Source organism: Xiphias gladius, chromosome 15, assembly GCF_016859285.1.
Source record: "Xiphias gladius isolate SHS-SW01 ecotype Sanya breed wild chromosome 15, ASM1685928v1, whole genome shotgun sequence".
In the NCBI taxonomy this organism is placed as follows: domain Eukaryota; kingdom Metazoa; phylum Chordata; class Actinopteri; order Istiophoriformes; family Xiphiidae; genus Xiphias; species Xiphias gladius.
This window is the reverse complement of record NC_053414.1, coordinates 13,245,401-13,259,164: the sequence shown is the minus strand read 5'-3', so window position 1 is coordinate 13,259,164 and position 13,764 is coordinate 13,245,401. Positions and strand designations below refer to the sequence as shown.

Genomic DNA, 13,764 nt, shown 5'->3' with positions numbered 1-13,764 from the left:
ACTGTTATGATTACAATACACGCATGTTTGATGAACAATATTGCCAACAAGCTCAGAACAAAGGGAACAAACGTGTGTGTGTGATCGGGATAGAGTTTGAGGCTCTCTTTCTCTCTTTCCACTAAAACTCATAAATAGAGATCACACGCTACAGCAGAAGCACCATATATCCTTCATTCTTTTTTATCCTCTATTCTTTTTGGGGTGCAGAAGAAGAGAACATCTAAAATAAATGTTGTCGATCTAATTGCCATTAGCACTGGGGCAGAGGGAGCTGCTGGGGCTCTTATTGCTGCTCTACGTCTTTAAGTCAACACCAGACAGTCATCTGAAAGGTTCAATATGGGTTTTCTCATTAATGGCCAAATCCATGGGGTAACCAGTCAGCGCTACTTCCCCCCAAAGTCCCCAGGCTAGACTCCTCTCTCATTTAATTTAATGTCACTCCAATAGGACAAGCTCACATTTATTTAGCCAGTCTGCCCTCAGGCACTTATCCACCTAGGGAGACAGGGACATTTACTTACACGAAAGCATTTGCTCTAGCGTTGCGTCATCTATTTATTTAAAACACACAAGCCATGATGTATGTGGGAGATAAGAAATCCACTACATCTTTGAAATTTAAAAAAAAAAAACATTTTAATTAACTGCATCCTTATGATCTTTATTCTATTTGTTCCAATTCCCCAAGGTATAGACAACCATGAAAAATGATTCATATTTGCCTTTTATGAAAACGGAATAAAACATGCTAACATACTGAGCCCATTTATTAAAGGCCTCACCGTAATATTGCTCTGCAGAATGCTGGAATATTAAACATGTCAATACAGCAGTTTATAGATAGAGGAAGTGATGTTTGCAACAGTTAAGACATGAAAAGTTTACAATATGACCTTCCCTCTCTTTAGGGAAGTATTATCAGCAAAGTACAGCACAAACAAACAACACTTTTTAGTGCATATTCCCTTCATAATCAGTCTCCCCCAAGCTAAGCTCCTCTGTTGATGTGTTTTTATATGTGACTGGTGCAATACTGAGCTGAAAATAATAAACATTTAAATATTTGATTACACTCTTTCAAGTAGTGTCGCTGCTGATTCAAAATGTCGTTTGTCAAAAAGGACTCCCCGGTCCCACGTAGTGCGGCATTCCCCTCCAGAGCACTTGTTCTAATATATGCCAGTTAGAATTATATATGCATCCTTATTACACCCCCCTCCACTTACCCAAACAGCATGCCAGTGTATTTAGTTGTCATAATGAGCTGTCATGCCTGATGCACTGCATGGGGACACTGTGCCTGCCAGCTTTGTGTGTTTGTGTGTGTGTGCCTGTCTGTGTGTCTGTCTGTCTGTCTGTGTGTCTGTGTGTCTGTCTGTCTGTCTGTGTGTCTGTTTGTCTGTGTGTCTGCCTGCCTGCCTGCCTGCCTGCCTCCCTGCGTGAGTCTGCTTGTTCTGCTATGTAGATGCTGTATGTAAGTTTGTGTCTGTGCATTAATGAATATCTGTGTAGAATTCATACTCATTTATGCTTTATACCATATTTGTGTGTGTGCCTTTTTTTTTTTGGTATGTTTTCAGAGCCAGCCACACAGAGCGAGATGTGAACATGAAAAGGCAGTTGGTGGAGGACTTGAAGACAAGACTGAAGTTCCTGCAGGAGATGGAGAAAAGTTACCGAGGACAGTTGGATGAGCTGGAGAAGAAGGTACACACAAAACATCACAGCTGAAGCCATCATCATTGCATCTGATTACGTTGATTCTCTTTGGTAGAATATTGTGGTGTTCAGCATTTCTCATGCTCAGAGGTTGTTCCTCCTTGATGACTAAAGGGAAAGGAAATCCATTTCAGTTACTGTTATATTTACTTAAAGAATGGATGTTAACTTAGTTGATTTGAATGAAACTTAAGACGAATATAAAGGAGAATTGCAGTGTCCCCTCCCCTTTGTTCAGCTTTGCTTTTTACCTTCCCATTTCCCCTTTGCTTTACCTCTTTCCAGGTGAAGACTTTATCAGAAGAGGCCACCAATAGGAAAGCCCTCATTGAATCTCTAAAGAGAAGACTGAATGTGGCAACCACAGAGAAAAACCAGTATGAGGTCTCCTGTACAAAACTGAAAGAGGACCTGGAAAAAAAGGTTGTAGACAGCCATCTGCCAGTTCTTACTTGGATCATACGAAATTAATCATTTGAAATGTTGCATCACGATTGTGTTTTGGATAACTTCACTTTTGTTTTCAACATGTTGTTTTGTTCACTTTGCACAATGAGAGGCAAGTTCTGTTCAGTAACTGACCTGCATAATTAACTTCTGTGTACCTCTGCACTATCACAGTATACAGCACTTGTTAACATCTTTTGCCATCATATCATATCATATTTAACAGTATGTCATTAGTAGAAAGAAAGGAAAAGTTTCAGGATTTGAGAAAATGTAACTTCCATTCATGCGTTTAACACCCCAGCTGTAAGTAGAACATTTCAACCCCTTGGACTTTTTAATGTTTATTGTTGTACAACTTTGAATCACAGATGATAAATTAAATATTTTTGACACTCCACAGTAAAAGACTCAAATGTCAAGGTAAAAAAAAAATAATAATAATTCAAAGTTGTGAAATAATGAAATTAAATTTTAAAAATGTTAAAGTCCCAGGTGGGTTAAGTACTTTTCATAGGCACCTGTATATTAAGAATACACTTTTTGTGATAATTGCATCTTTAAAATTATTCCAATGATATTCAAAAAATGAGTTAATCCTGTTGAAAATTGGTTCGGTCTATGTGTCGCTTTCAGCCCGTTCATTCTCAGTGTCCCCAGATTAGACACTACCACTAAATCATAAAATTTCAAATTCTTAACTTACTACAATTGCCACAAATGTCTTACAGGCCGTTGTAAACATTCTAGTTTTTCCTGAAACAAAACAAGATATTTTGCTTTCAACTGACCAGCTGCTAATTTTCTTTACAGGAGCAGCGCATGCATGCCCTACAGGCTCGTGTAGGAGCCAGAGAGCAGGCTTTGGCTGCGCTGGAACAGACAGCCACTGAGCAAATGGAGGGGTTGACCCAGCAGAGCTCCCATGCCTTGGACAGGCTTCAGAGACAACTAGGCAAGGCCAACTCCCAGCTGGAGCAGCTTCATCTTTTCATCAAGGTACTGTAAAAAAGGGGTAAGGCATAAAAGGTGTCCAGAGTTTGAATCATTTAACTCATCTTAAACCGGTATGGTGTAGTATGCCTGCAAGTTCTTTACCTATGATATTATGTGGGTGTACCATCAGCAAGGTTTGGTTTAGGGGTTTGATCTATTAATTGGGCAAAGGGTGAAGGCAGGGTCCTGGCATGCTGACCCCTGTAAATGAAAACTGGCTCATGGGACATAGATTGCCAGCTCCACCCCCCCTTGTGGTGCTGTGCCAATCCCCCAGTGGAGTGCTAATGACTTGCGATTTTCCCCAGAGTTTGAGAGAGTTTCGCTATATGTGACTGTGTGTCATGCAGCAGTTTCTGACTTTTGCTCGTGCCTGTACGCCAAAAACCAGTTGTATTCAGCTCTCTTTGGATCTCTGGTGGGGGTCCTGATGGACTTGGAGGAACAGCTTTCCTAGTCTAAACTTGAATGGTGTTTTGTTTTTGGACTTCTGTGCTAGTCCATAATTAACCCCATCTTTGAGTCTAAGATAAAATGAGCATACTGTATGTGTATCTGGTACTACAACACCTTAGGCCAAGGAACGATGATCAACTTTGTAGTCATATCATCATATCTACAGCTGTATGTCTTGGCCGCTCAGTGCAGTGCGGAGCTGTCAACTGGCCATTACCTGGTGGTTAGTAAGGGTGGCAGAGGAAGCTGCTGGACAGACTCAGTAAAGTAACTGAATGTGAACTGGGGAAGTCTGGGAGAGGCCTACTTCAACTCACAGCTCTCAAGGAATTTTTTCTGCATCACCCATTTAAGTTGGGGACATAAAACTTATGGGATCAATGCCCAAAGCCTGGGTTGTGGTTGTGGCTGCTTTTAGTTTTTGCCATAAGACTGTCAGCGTCTGTCAAGCCATGTAGCCAAGAACTTATTGATAGCAGATGGGTATTGAGAGGCCAGAGGGATTGCTGAGTCTGTTGGTGAGGAAGTAAAAACTCAGGAGTTGGATGAATTCGGGGATTCCATGGAGAAGACCGTCAAATGGCCTTAGAGGGGTTCTGTCAAACTTTGAAACAGGAAGGGGAGGCAGGGCCGGCTGTGCTTAGGCTGTTCTTTTTGGCAGAAGTCATTGAGGTAATCAGAAAACTGAGAAAACTGTGCAGTGAAAGGTTGCTTGGGGTTAATGAGATTCACCCTTACATGCTGAAGCCTCTGGATATTGTTGGGATTTCTTAGTGTTTCACTTCTTCAATGTCATATGGAGGTCAGTGGCAATCCAACCCACAAGTGCAGTGTTTTACCCAGCAAAGTTGTTAGACACAGCAATTTTTGTGCTAACGGAGTTACAGAGGATGGGGCGCTCGCCAGCTGCGCTCTGTCCAGCCAAGGCTCGGCTAACATTGTTGACTAGGTGGAGCTGCAAATTTCAGCAGTCTCTTCCTCATCGCCATCACCGCCAGTATTTGGCCTTCTGAAAAATCTGTCTAAGGTTTTTGCGTTAGCTATTGATAGTTGGAAGCGTCAAGTCTTGGACGTCATTCTACGCAGAATGAGGGTAAAGAACACTGATATCAGAAATGCATTCCCGTTTTACCTAAAAGATGTCGCTGGTGAGCTTTCCAACCATTATATCAATGTTTCCCAACCGAGCTGCCCCACTGTAACTGTAGTTCAAAAACATCTTAAAAATACATTTTAAAATATTCCCCAATGCTTAGGCCCAGTGGGCCACCAGGCTTGCAATACACTTGTGGAAACCCTGATGTGGATTGTGGACTTGGAGGAGGCTTAACTATGTTTCTGTGGGGTGTGTTCTGGGAGGTACTCAGGAAATTGGGGTGCCAGTGTAATAACTGTATAATCAGAGTGAGAGCTTTGTTCGTATTTCAAGGAGTGGAGAGTCTCAAGTTTGGTGACCCCAGGATTGCATAGCTGCTTTTTGCCATGTTTGGCTTCATTAAACACTGACTTCCGCCATCAAATGGGGTGGATTGCAGTCTAGGCATGATGTGAATCAGCACCTCCGATGCCGTGCTTAGAAAATAAAGAAGTGAACTGTCGTGACACCAATGATTCAAGCATTGTACCACACTGTTTTGAGGAGGAGGGAGCTGAGTCTCAAGGCAAAGTTCTCAATTTACCTGTCAGTTCTCATTCCAGACCCTAACTATGGTCATGAGCCTAATGACCTAAAGATAAGGGTAGTTATTAAATGAGCACATTTAATAACTACAAGAATATTCAGAACGAGCTCAGAGTAGAACCATTGCTCCTTCATATTGAAAGGAGCCAGTTTAGGTTTTTCAAGCATCTGATCAAGACATCTGCATTGTGCCTCCCTGTGGACATATTCTGGGCATGTCCAACTGGGTGAAGACCCAGATCCAGAACACACTGGAGGTATTACACATCCCATCTGGCCTCGGCATGCCTCAGGATTCACTAGGGGGAGCTTGGGGATGTGGCTAGGGGGAATGACGTCACTACAACCTTGCTTAGCCTTCAGCCACCACAACTGGTTCTCCTATATATTTTAGAAGGTGGTTGGATGTGCATATGTGCCATAATGCATGTGCACTTTGTTATAGTGTATAAGTAGACATAGGCCATCACTGTGAGACTACTGTGTGTCCAATGGGAATGGGCACTGTTGTCTTTGTGTAAGCCTAATCCATCACCTTGAGGTGTGTTTGTGTGTCTGTGTCAGTCTGTGTGTGTCTGGCAGAGACTGATAACGACTGTGCATCAACTCTGTTCAACTGACACCTGTCTGTCAAAGCAGGAAAGGGCTTGGCAGAGATAGAGAGTAGTAGCAGTATATTTGCACACGCACATAAATCAAGTGGCAGACTATGGACACAGTGTAGTGGCCATTTTCCATTGTTTTGTCTTCACAAGACAGGAAAAACCAGAAGTTACTGAAACATTATTGTCCTTGTATGGCTCACTTCAAATCTGAGAATAACTGAAGGTGTATAAGATGTATTTTACTATCCACTTCCTTTTCCAGTCTCTGATTTCTTTCAGACAACTAAAGCTTTAGCTTTATTTTTTTTGCAAATTTGCTGCATACACACACAAGCATTCATATAGTGAGCAAATCACAGATGCATTCAAATCTACATGTAACCAAAAATAGAAGCTGCATTACACGTGAAAACACACACGTGCGTAGAAATACAGTTCGCGCACGTTTTACTCCTCTCCTCCATTCCCATAACCCTAGACTGGTGGGGCCATTGTGTTGTTGTTGAGGATTCACATCATTGTTTGTCTCCCCCTGGCTCCTGTGATCCCCTATAAGAACACCAAGCCCTTTGATTGGACTGCCTGACGTCCGGAGGAGATTTACTCTTGTCATGTATTGATCAGTACCGGAGGGCTGCGCATGTGTGTGTATAGATGTGTCTGTGTGTGTCTTTATGAGCTTGTTTTTTTGTTCTTTGTGGCCTGGGTGTGTGTGTGTGTGTGTATTTGTGTGTGGAGATTTTTTTTTATTGTGTGCCAGCAAACCCTTTTGGCCCCTGCACACGCCCCAGGCTGTAAGCACTGCTGTTGAACTGCTAAACAGTGGCCCTACATGTAGTGACTACTCCACAACACACACAGACTCTCAGAATCACACACACACACACATACACACACACACACACACACACACACACACACACACACACACACACACACTCACATACACACACTGGAGGTAGTTCTCTTACAGAGAATATTTTGGCTTGTCATCCCTGCTGAAAAGCACAAGATTGTGCACAGATTGTAGAATATCTTTTTTCTGAATAAAAACGTATGAGTGTTTTTAATTACTTGGACTTGCTGTGGGTCTTGGATATGCAGTGCCTTACAACAATAATGTAACAACCTTTATCTTTCATACTTTTCATATACCTGTGAAAGGTGCTTCCATAATTAGCCGTTTCAGGCAAGTTTGTAGGATATATGTTCTATTTTTTTACATCAGTGCCTGCATGATCTTACAAACTTGAAGCATTTTTTTCCTCCCTTTTTGTTCTTTATGTTTTTGAATGGCCCTTTGTGTCCTCGTGTGTGAAAAGGTTCAGAGTTAGCTAGTTATTAAAGAGGATGTCTTTAAGCTGCTCATTTGATCCCCATCTCCATGCCCTAATCCTCGTCCTCTCTAAATTGGCCCTCTGGCTGTAGTGATTTTGGTACTAGCCAACCTAAGAGCTCTTAACAAACAGACACAGACACATACACATGTAGGAAAAAAAGCACCTTCCATGTATATATTTGAATTGTGTGTGTTGTGTGTGTGTGTGTGTGTGTGTGTGTGTGTGTGTGTGTGTGTGTGTGTGTGTGTGTGTGTGTGTGTGTGTGTGTGTGTGTGTGTGTGTGTGTGTGTGTGTGTGTGTGTGTGTGTGTGTGTGTGTGTGTGTGTGTGTGTGTGTGTGTACACATACCCCCCTCCATCATTTTGTCTCTCCCATGGCTGAGAATGAGTGATAAATTCACCCCTTAATCTCTGTCTGGATTATTCCACATGCAGGATTTAGGTCAATTGAATGTAACCCTTGACTAGTGACAGTGAATATCTATTAGGCTGTAAATAACAGAATAGGATCTCCGACTGTTAGTTAATGAGCTGTGTATTCCTTAAGGGTAAACACAGCTCTCAGATCACGGAAAAGAGCTAAAGATGCCTTACTCTATCAAGAATTGGACGATGGTTATGATTTCTGCTCATTGTCTTTAATCAGTGCTATTTTTCTTATATTACACTGACATTGAAGTAGAGGACCACCTGTGAAAATGGTTCTACAGTGCTAGCAGTTTGAAATTTAATTTAATTAAACTGGTTTAACTCTTCTTGCCTAGAATGACTACGTCAAAGCAAACTTGAGCTGCTGACTTGGATGATTGGGAATTTTAGTAGACAATTCACGCTTGTTTTATTTAGTTAAATCTGCCATGAGTCAATTTATATATACTCTTATTTAATTTTTCTATATTTTATTATTATTTTAATCTGTTTGGGCTTTGTATTATGTGATCATGTTGGCTTTCTTACACGTCTTGTTTGAATTTCTGAATTTCTGAGCTCTGTATGTGTATATTTGTCTATATTCGTTGCTAATAGACAAACTGCAACACTCCACATACTGTCGGCTTCAAGCCTCCAGCTACTCGCTAAGCACTCTCCTGTGACAACCACCACTGGCTTTCTAAACGGCACCTGGTCCACCTGTTTGAAATTAAGGGAGGAGTGGAGATGTTTGTTGCTATTCAATATTGTTCATGTACGATTACCGTCATTATTGTAATGCACAATGAGTGTTTTTGTGTGTTTTTACTTACGTTTGTGTATGCGTGTGTAGACATTGTACTTCTTGCTTGTTTGGTTATATTGTGCACTGTCCAAGAGTAAGTTGTACTTTTTTTTGTGTGTGTACTGCATATTCTCCTGTCTCTACCTTTCCCTACACTGACCATCTATTCCAAGGTCAGCTTTTCAGCAGGCTTACAAGGGAATGATACAGAAGATTATTGCCTCGATCAATAAGCTCAAAATGAAGCAAAGGGGAGTTTACTTTATTGACTTTCTCGTGTACAGTGGCAGTTTTAACATTTAATTGTCTCTCTGTATTTAGAGCAAACTCCCATTTAGTGCCCGACAACTGTGGCATCCCAGGCCTTCCTCGTCTCACTTGCCATTCACTCGGGCACCATTTGAAACAGCCCTTCATAGCTTAATTATTAACAGTGTTATGCTGCCCTGTTGTACTGTGAGACATTCAGAAAGCAAATAAATAAATGAATGGCTGTATTTTCAGTAGCTCTCTGTCTTTCGCTCTCTGATGCATGATTCTCTATCTGTGGAGATTTTAGCAAAACTTGGGGCGTGTTTGATATCAAAGCTGTGTTCCCTCAGCTTTCAATCGACAGGGCAACCAACCCTCAGGTCCATATTCCTACAAGGGAGCGTGAGGCGAAACCGAAGAGAATCTGAGTGTGTCAAACTCAATATTCCTCCATAATGTACTAGGCCTCTCTGGCGCATGCTTGATCAATTTCATTTATTCATCTGTCAGGCAGAGCTATCCCTCTTGTTTTTCCATATCCATTTCATCATCCTCTTCTTTTTTTATTCCTTCTTCTCCTCCCCCTTCAGGCTCTGGCCAGTGAAATACTTTTAGACGTTCAAGAGGTCAAGCAGCAGTTGATGAAGAGGAGGAGGTTGAGGCAGGCCAGTGCTGTTGCAGTAAAGGGCGGCCTCTCAGCCAAGTCTATGATCAAAGCCAAGTCCATCGCTGCCTCCATCCTCAATATGTCAGAGAATGAACTCGCAGACATAATGGACACTGATCAGGTAAGGCCAAGGGACAGTGGGCCAACATTTTATACAAATGCTAACGTGAGGATCTATATCAAGTCTGGATTATGCCCACAGCACTCAACATACCTATAATAGATTTTCTGTACTGTAAAATTTAGAAACATCCTAAAAGTTTTCAGGGGGTTTTGCTTAGTGATTGCACCAGAGGACTTGGAAAGACATTATATCATCAATATTTATTTGTAGTGTTGCGTATCTTTTTTGTCAATTGAAACTAAATGAGTGGCAAGGAGCTACAGTAACTTTGGCCTAACCTCTGAGAACAGAAACTGTAAATTAGTGGTGGTGGAGAAGGGAGGAAATAAGGAAAAACAGAAGCCCTCTGTTCCTAGTTCATTTTACCTGTATCTAATGGTATTTAGCCTTGCTGGAAATCTCTGCTTCTGTCTGACCTTCTCCTATTGATGGGTAGATAGATGTGGGCAAGTAAGCAAGGCTGAACACCAATTATTGTTTTGTAAAGTTTAACCACACGCCAAGGCATGTCCCTAATAAGTTGGGAAGCTGAAGTGCAACAGAGAAGGATGTGGCTTCATGTTTAAAGCTAGTGTTCTTGCTCTCAACAAGATCAAAAACCTGTCAACACCTGCAGGTCTTGTCAACTTGATATAAGATTTAATATGGCACAGGTTGAATAAGTACAACTCTTTTCTTACTGGTGAAAGCAGTCGTTGAACTGAAAATTCTTGCTATTGACTGTTACCTGCATGTAAAAGTCTGAGTTTCGCACACTTTTCCAACTTGGCGGTACCTTTCTCTGCCATCGATCATACCTAGCCATGTCATCAATTAGCAACTCCATGTTACAATCAACATCCCATCCCTGGGGACTTCCTCCCATCTATCACAAGATGAGAGATGACACACCAGGCACTTACTCACATTTGAAACCAATTTTAGTCCTTTGCAGCTCTGCTCCACCCAAGAGATGACTGGGAACAGTTTCTCACTTGACGAAAAGTCCCCCTCATCAAAGCTGAAATCTCTGTGGGTAAAATCATTCTCTTCTCCTCACCACCGTTTTTTCTGTCCTATTAATGATGGTTAATGGTGGGCTGCCTTGTGCCTTTACATCATGAGTGTGTTTTTCCTGTTCTGTTAATTGGACATTTATAGATCACAATAAATATTGTGTCACAGAGCAATTTTAACCATTTAGGTGCGTGCACGTTTTACTGAGTGTGGTTTGTAAAGTCAGAAAAAAATCCAAGGAGAAATAGTGTGTGTCTATATCTGTTTCTGAAAGTGTGTTTAGGTGGCTGTCATTTCACATTTGCACCAATTGAAACTCATGCTGGACACAGTAAAAGAGCAGAATGGTAGTCTGTGACTTTATGTAGATCGTAGTCAGCATGGGGTTAGGTAACTCAAAATCAAGTGCACCCTACTTAAACTAATATGAGCGTAACTGTGCTTTTGCTGTGCAGATGAGACTGCAACTAGTCGTGTGCACTTTAAAAATGGATCTCCAGTATACAGCTAGCCTAGGTCTGTCACACATTGTTGTGTGTCAACAATGTGTTGAAAATTATTTAAAATTTTGTTACAGAGCTGAAGTTTTATGATACTTTTTTCAGAATTGTGATTTGTATTGAGCTTTTGCAAAATTTTGTAGATTGTATGTTTGTTTTTTTTTGTTTGTTTTTTTTTTTTTTTGGACTTGAAAACATGACATGAGGTTATCAGGAAGTCCCGGTAGTCTTAAACAAGTCCAACACATAGCAAGTGTATTCATTTATTCACTCACTGGGATTGCTTTTACTTTTCAGTTTTACTTTTAAATGAGAATACTACATTGCCAACATAGCTACTTTTCTCGAGTTTGGCAGATTTCTCTTATCAACAATATTTGCAGAAGTTTTCAACATTGTAGGGCATTGGTACTCGGTTTGGAAATCAATGCATTTTTGAATTTCTGGCGTATCAAAATGTTAAATGAATTATTCCTGGTTGTGGTTATATTTTAGGAGGATATTGGGAACAGATGACCTTCATGTAATTACCACCATCTCTTCCAAAGGCTACATATTTTCTTTCCTCCAGTGCATGAGTCTTGGTTTGTTGATTTGTTCCTTCAAAAAAAAAATTTTTTATTGTTTATTTATTTATTTTATTTATTTTATTTTTTATTTTTTCTATTTTTAATTTATTAATTGATTTTAAAGCTTTTTACCAAAATGCAGAAACTTACAGCTGCTCCCTTACACACTAACACATATAAAAACCCACACAAAATCAATGTTCTGTATGTAGATAGATGCAAAGAAGGCTTATAAATGTGCTCAAACATACCTGCCCCACACATGTATCATTCTGCACACTGTTATTTGCCTCTATCCATTCCATAGCGTGCAACTGAGGACCAGAGAGGGCCGAGCAGCTCCAGGCTCCCTGGGCAACTTGTTGTGGAGTTAATGATGCAGATGTAATAAGGCTATAATTGCTAGGCCAGTTTGTTTTTGCACCCAATGTTAGATGGAGAGTCAACGCTTTGTTATATATCTACCAAGGGTGGACAAGCACACTGACTCTCATGCACACACACTCTTTTGCACACCATGTTCACCCCTGTGGGAGGCTTGAAGGCAGCAGTCACAAGAAGGCTCTCTTCTCTCACCCTTTTTCTCTCTCTCACTAATATAACCACACACTCCCCCCCTTGCTCACCATCTACTTCTCAGTTAGTATAAGCACCAGTCACTAATTAGACATACACTGAAATTAGCCTGGCCCAAGTGCTATCTCAAGGATCACACACAGTGTTCCAGGAAGCTCAGGACGGCTAAGGCGAAACACATTAATTGATCCAAATGTCAATTCTCCATATCTAGGGCCATTGCTTACATACTTGGTCATACATATTGTGACACTTACATATTGTGTCTGTTTTGTATGAAATGCTCACTGTCATCAGATGAAGGGGTACAAGAATGCTGGGCTGCAGGGGGATAAAATGTGCAACAAGATGAAACTTGAGACCTTACTCATTGACAGGATTATGTCCAGTGCAGAATTCTTAAACATCCCAGCCCCTGTCTTTCTGAATGTTTCTGAATTTTGTCCAGAAGAAAGAGGATGGATTCTTCCCAAAAATCAAGGCACACAGCTTTGTTAAATTAGAAAAGTAAATCACCTTTATTTTTGTGGCTACATGTTAAAAAAAAAAAAAAAAAAGACCAAAAGACTGTACTACGAAGCAAGTTCAACATATCTGGGATGTCTTTTCGTTATCTGGCTTCATTAGTCTGCAGCAGTCACAGAACAGTGGTTATCAACTCAGTAAGTTAACCCAGGTTTTTCCGAGCTTGTTCACATAAAAGGGGCAGTGTTTGCAGCATATGATCAATCACAAACATTGACAGCTCTACTGGAGGCAGAGCAGCATATTTTACAAAGAAAGAGCAAACTATAATATTAGACAAATACAAAGAATGAAAACACGTAATCCAGGCTGAATGCAGCAGTTGCTGCTGCCAAATGCAGGAAGGATAGCTGGCAAAAAATTGCCAACTATGTGGATGTGTAAGTTGATAGGCTTATAATATCACTGCCCCATCACTAGAGCACAAGTAGATCTGACTATAATTACCTTAGTGTATTCCATTAAATTAATGTGTTTCTTAGATGTATTCTTATGGCATTTATGACAGTTTTATTATTATTATTCTTTCAGCTGCAACCCACGCGGTGTCAAACGGACTTGGGAGCAAATAAAAATAAATAATAAATAAATAAAAACATAATTCAAAGCAGTAAGAAGGCTTACTTTCATATCTTATAAGTGCAACAAGAAAAAGGCTTTAGTTCTTCAGTCAGTCCCTATTGTGGATGATAGCAGTATACAAAAGCACAAGGAAATGGTTTTGACGTTGCTTGCAGCCAACAGGAAAAAAAAAGGAAATGAAGAAGATCTCCTAAGCCCTCCTAAGAGACCCTCTCACGATCCGCACTGAGCTCCACAGGATCTTCTACAAATGGTGATGCCAATTCCCAAGAGAATTGATTGGTCAGTAGGCGGTGCTTTTATAAAAACTGATCTGTTATCTCGAACGGAGCAGGTTAGGTTTGCAGCATAAGTTACCATGGTGATGTACCCCAGTAAGAAACCCCTGGAAACCCAAGGTTAAACCCACAGTTATCTCGCTGACCCAAAATGTTGCTTTGTAGTACAGGCGTCTGCATGAGTCAGCCACACAGAGTACTGGAAACTAGGAGTCGAATGATTTTTTTTT

General features: G+C 40.8%; 1 protein-coding gene across 1 annotated transcript in view; it reads left to right on the top strand.

The window, feature by feature from the left end:
* cntln (centlein, centrosomal protein) overlaps nt 1-13,764 on the top strand; it is an 86,160-nt gene that overhangs the window by 60,252 nt on the left and 12,144 nt on the right. The window contains exons 22-25 of the mRNA XM_040147379.1: nt 1,587-1,713; nt 2,011-2,148; nt 2,986-3,171; nt 9,308-9,505. Of these exons, the coding sequence (XP_040003313.1) occupies nt 1,587-1,713; nt 2,011-2,148; nt 2,986-3,171; nt 9,308-9,505 (649 nt within the window). The remainder of the gene's footprint in view (nt 1-1,586; nt 1,714-2,010; nt 2,149-2,985; nt 3,172-9,307; nt 9,506-13,764) is intronic.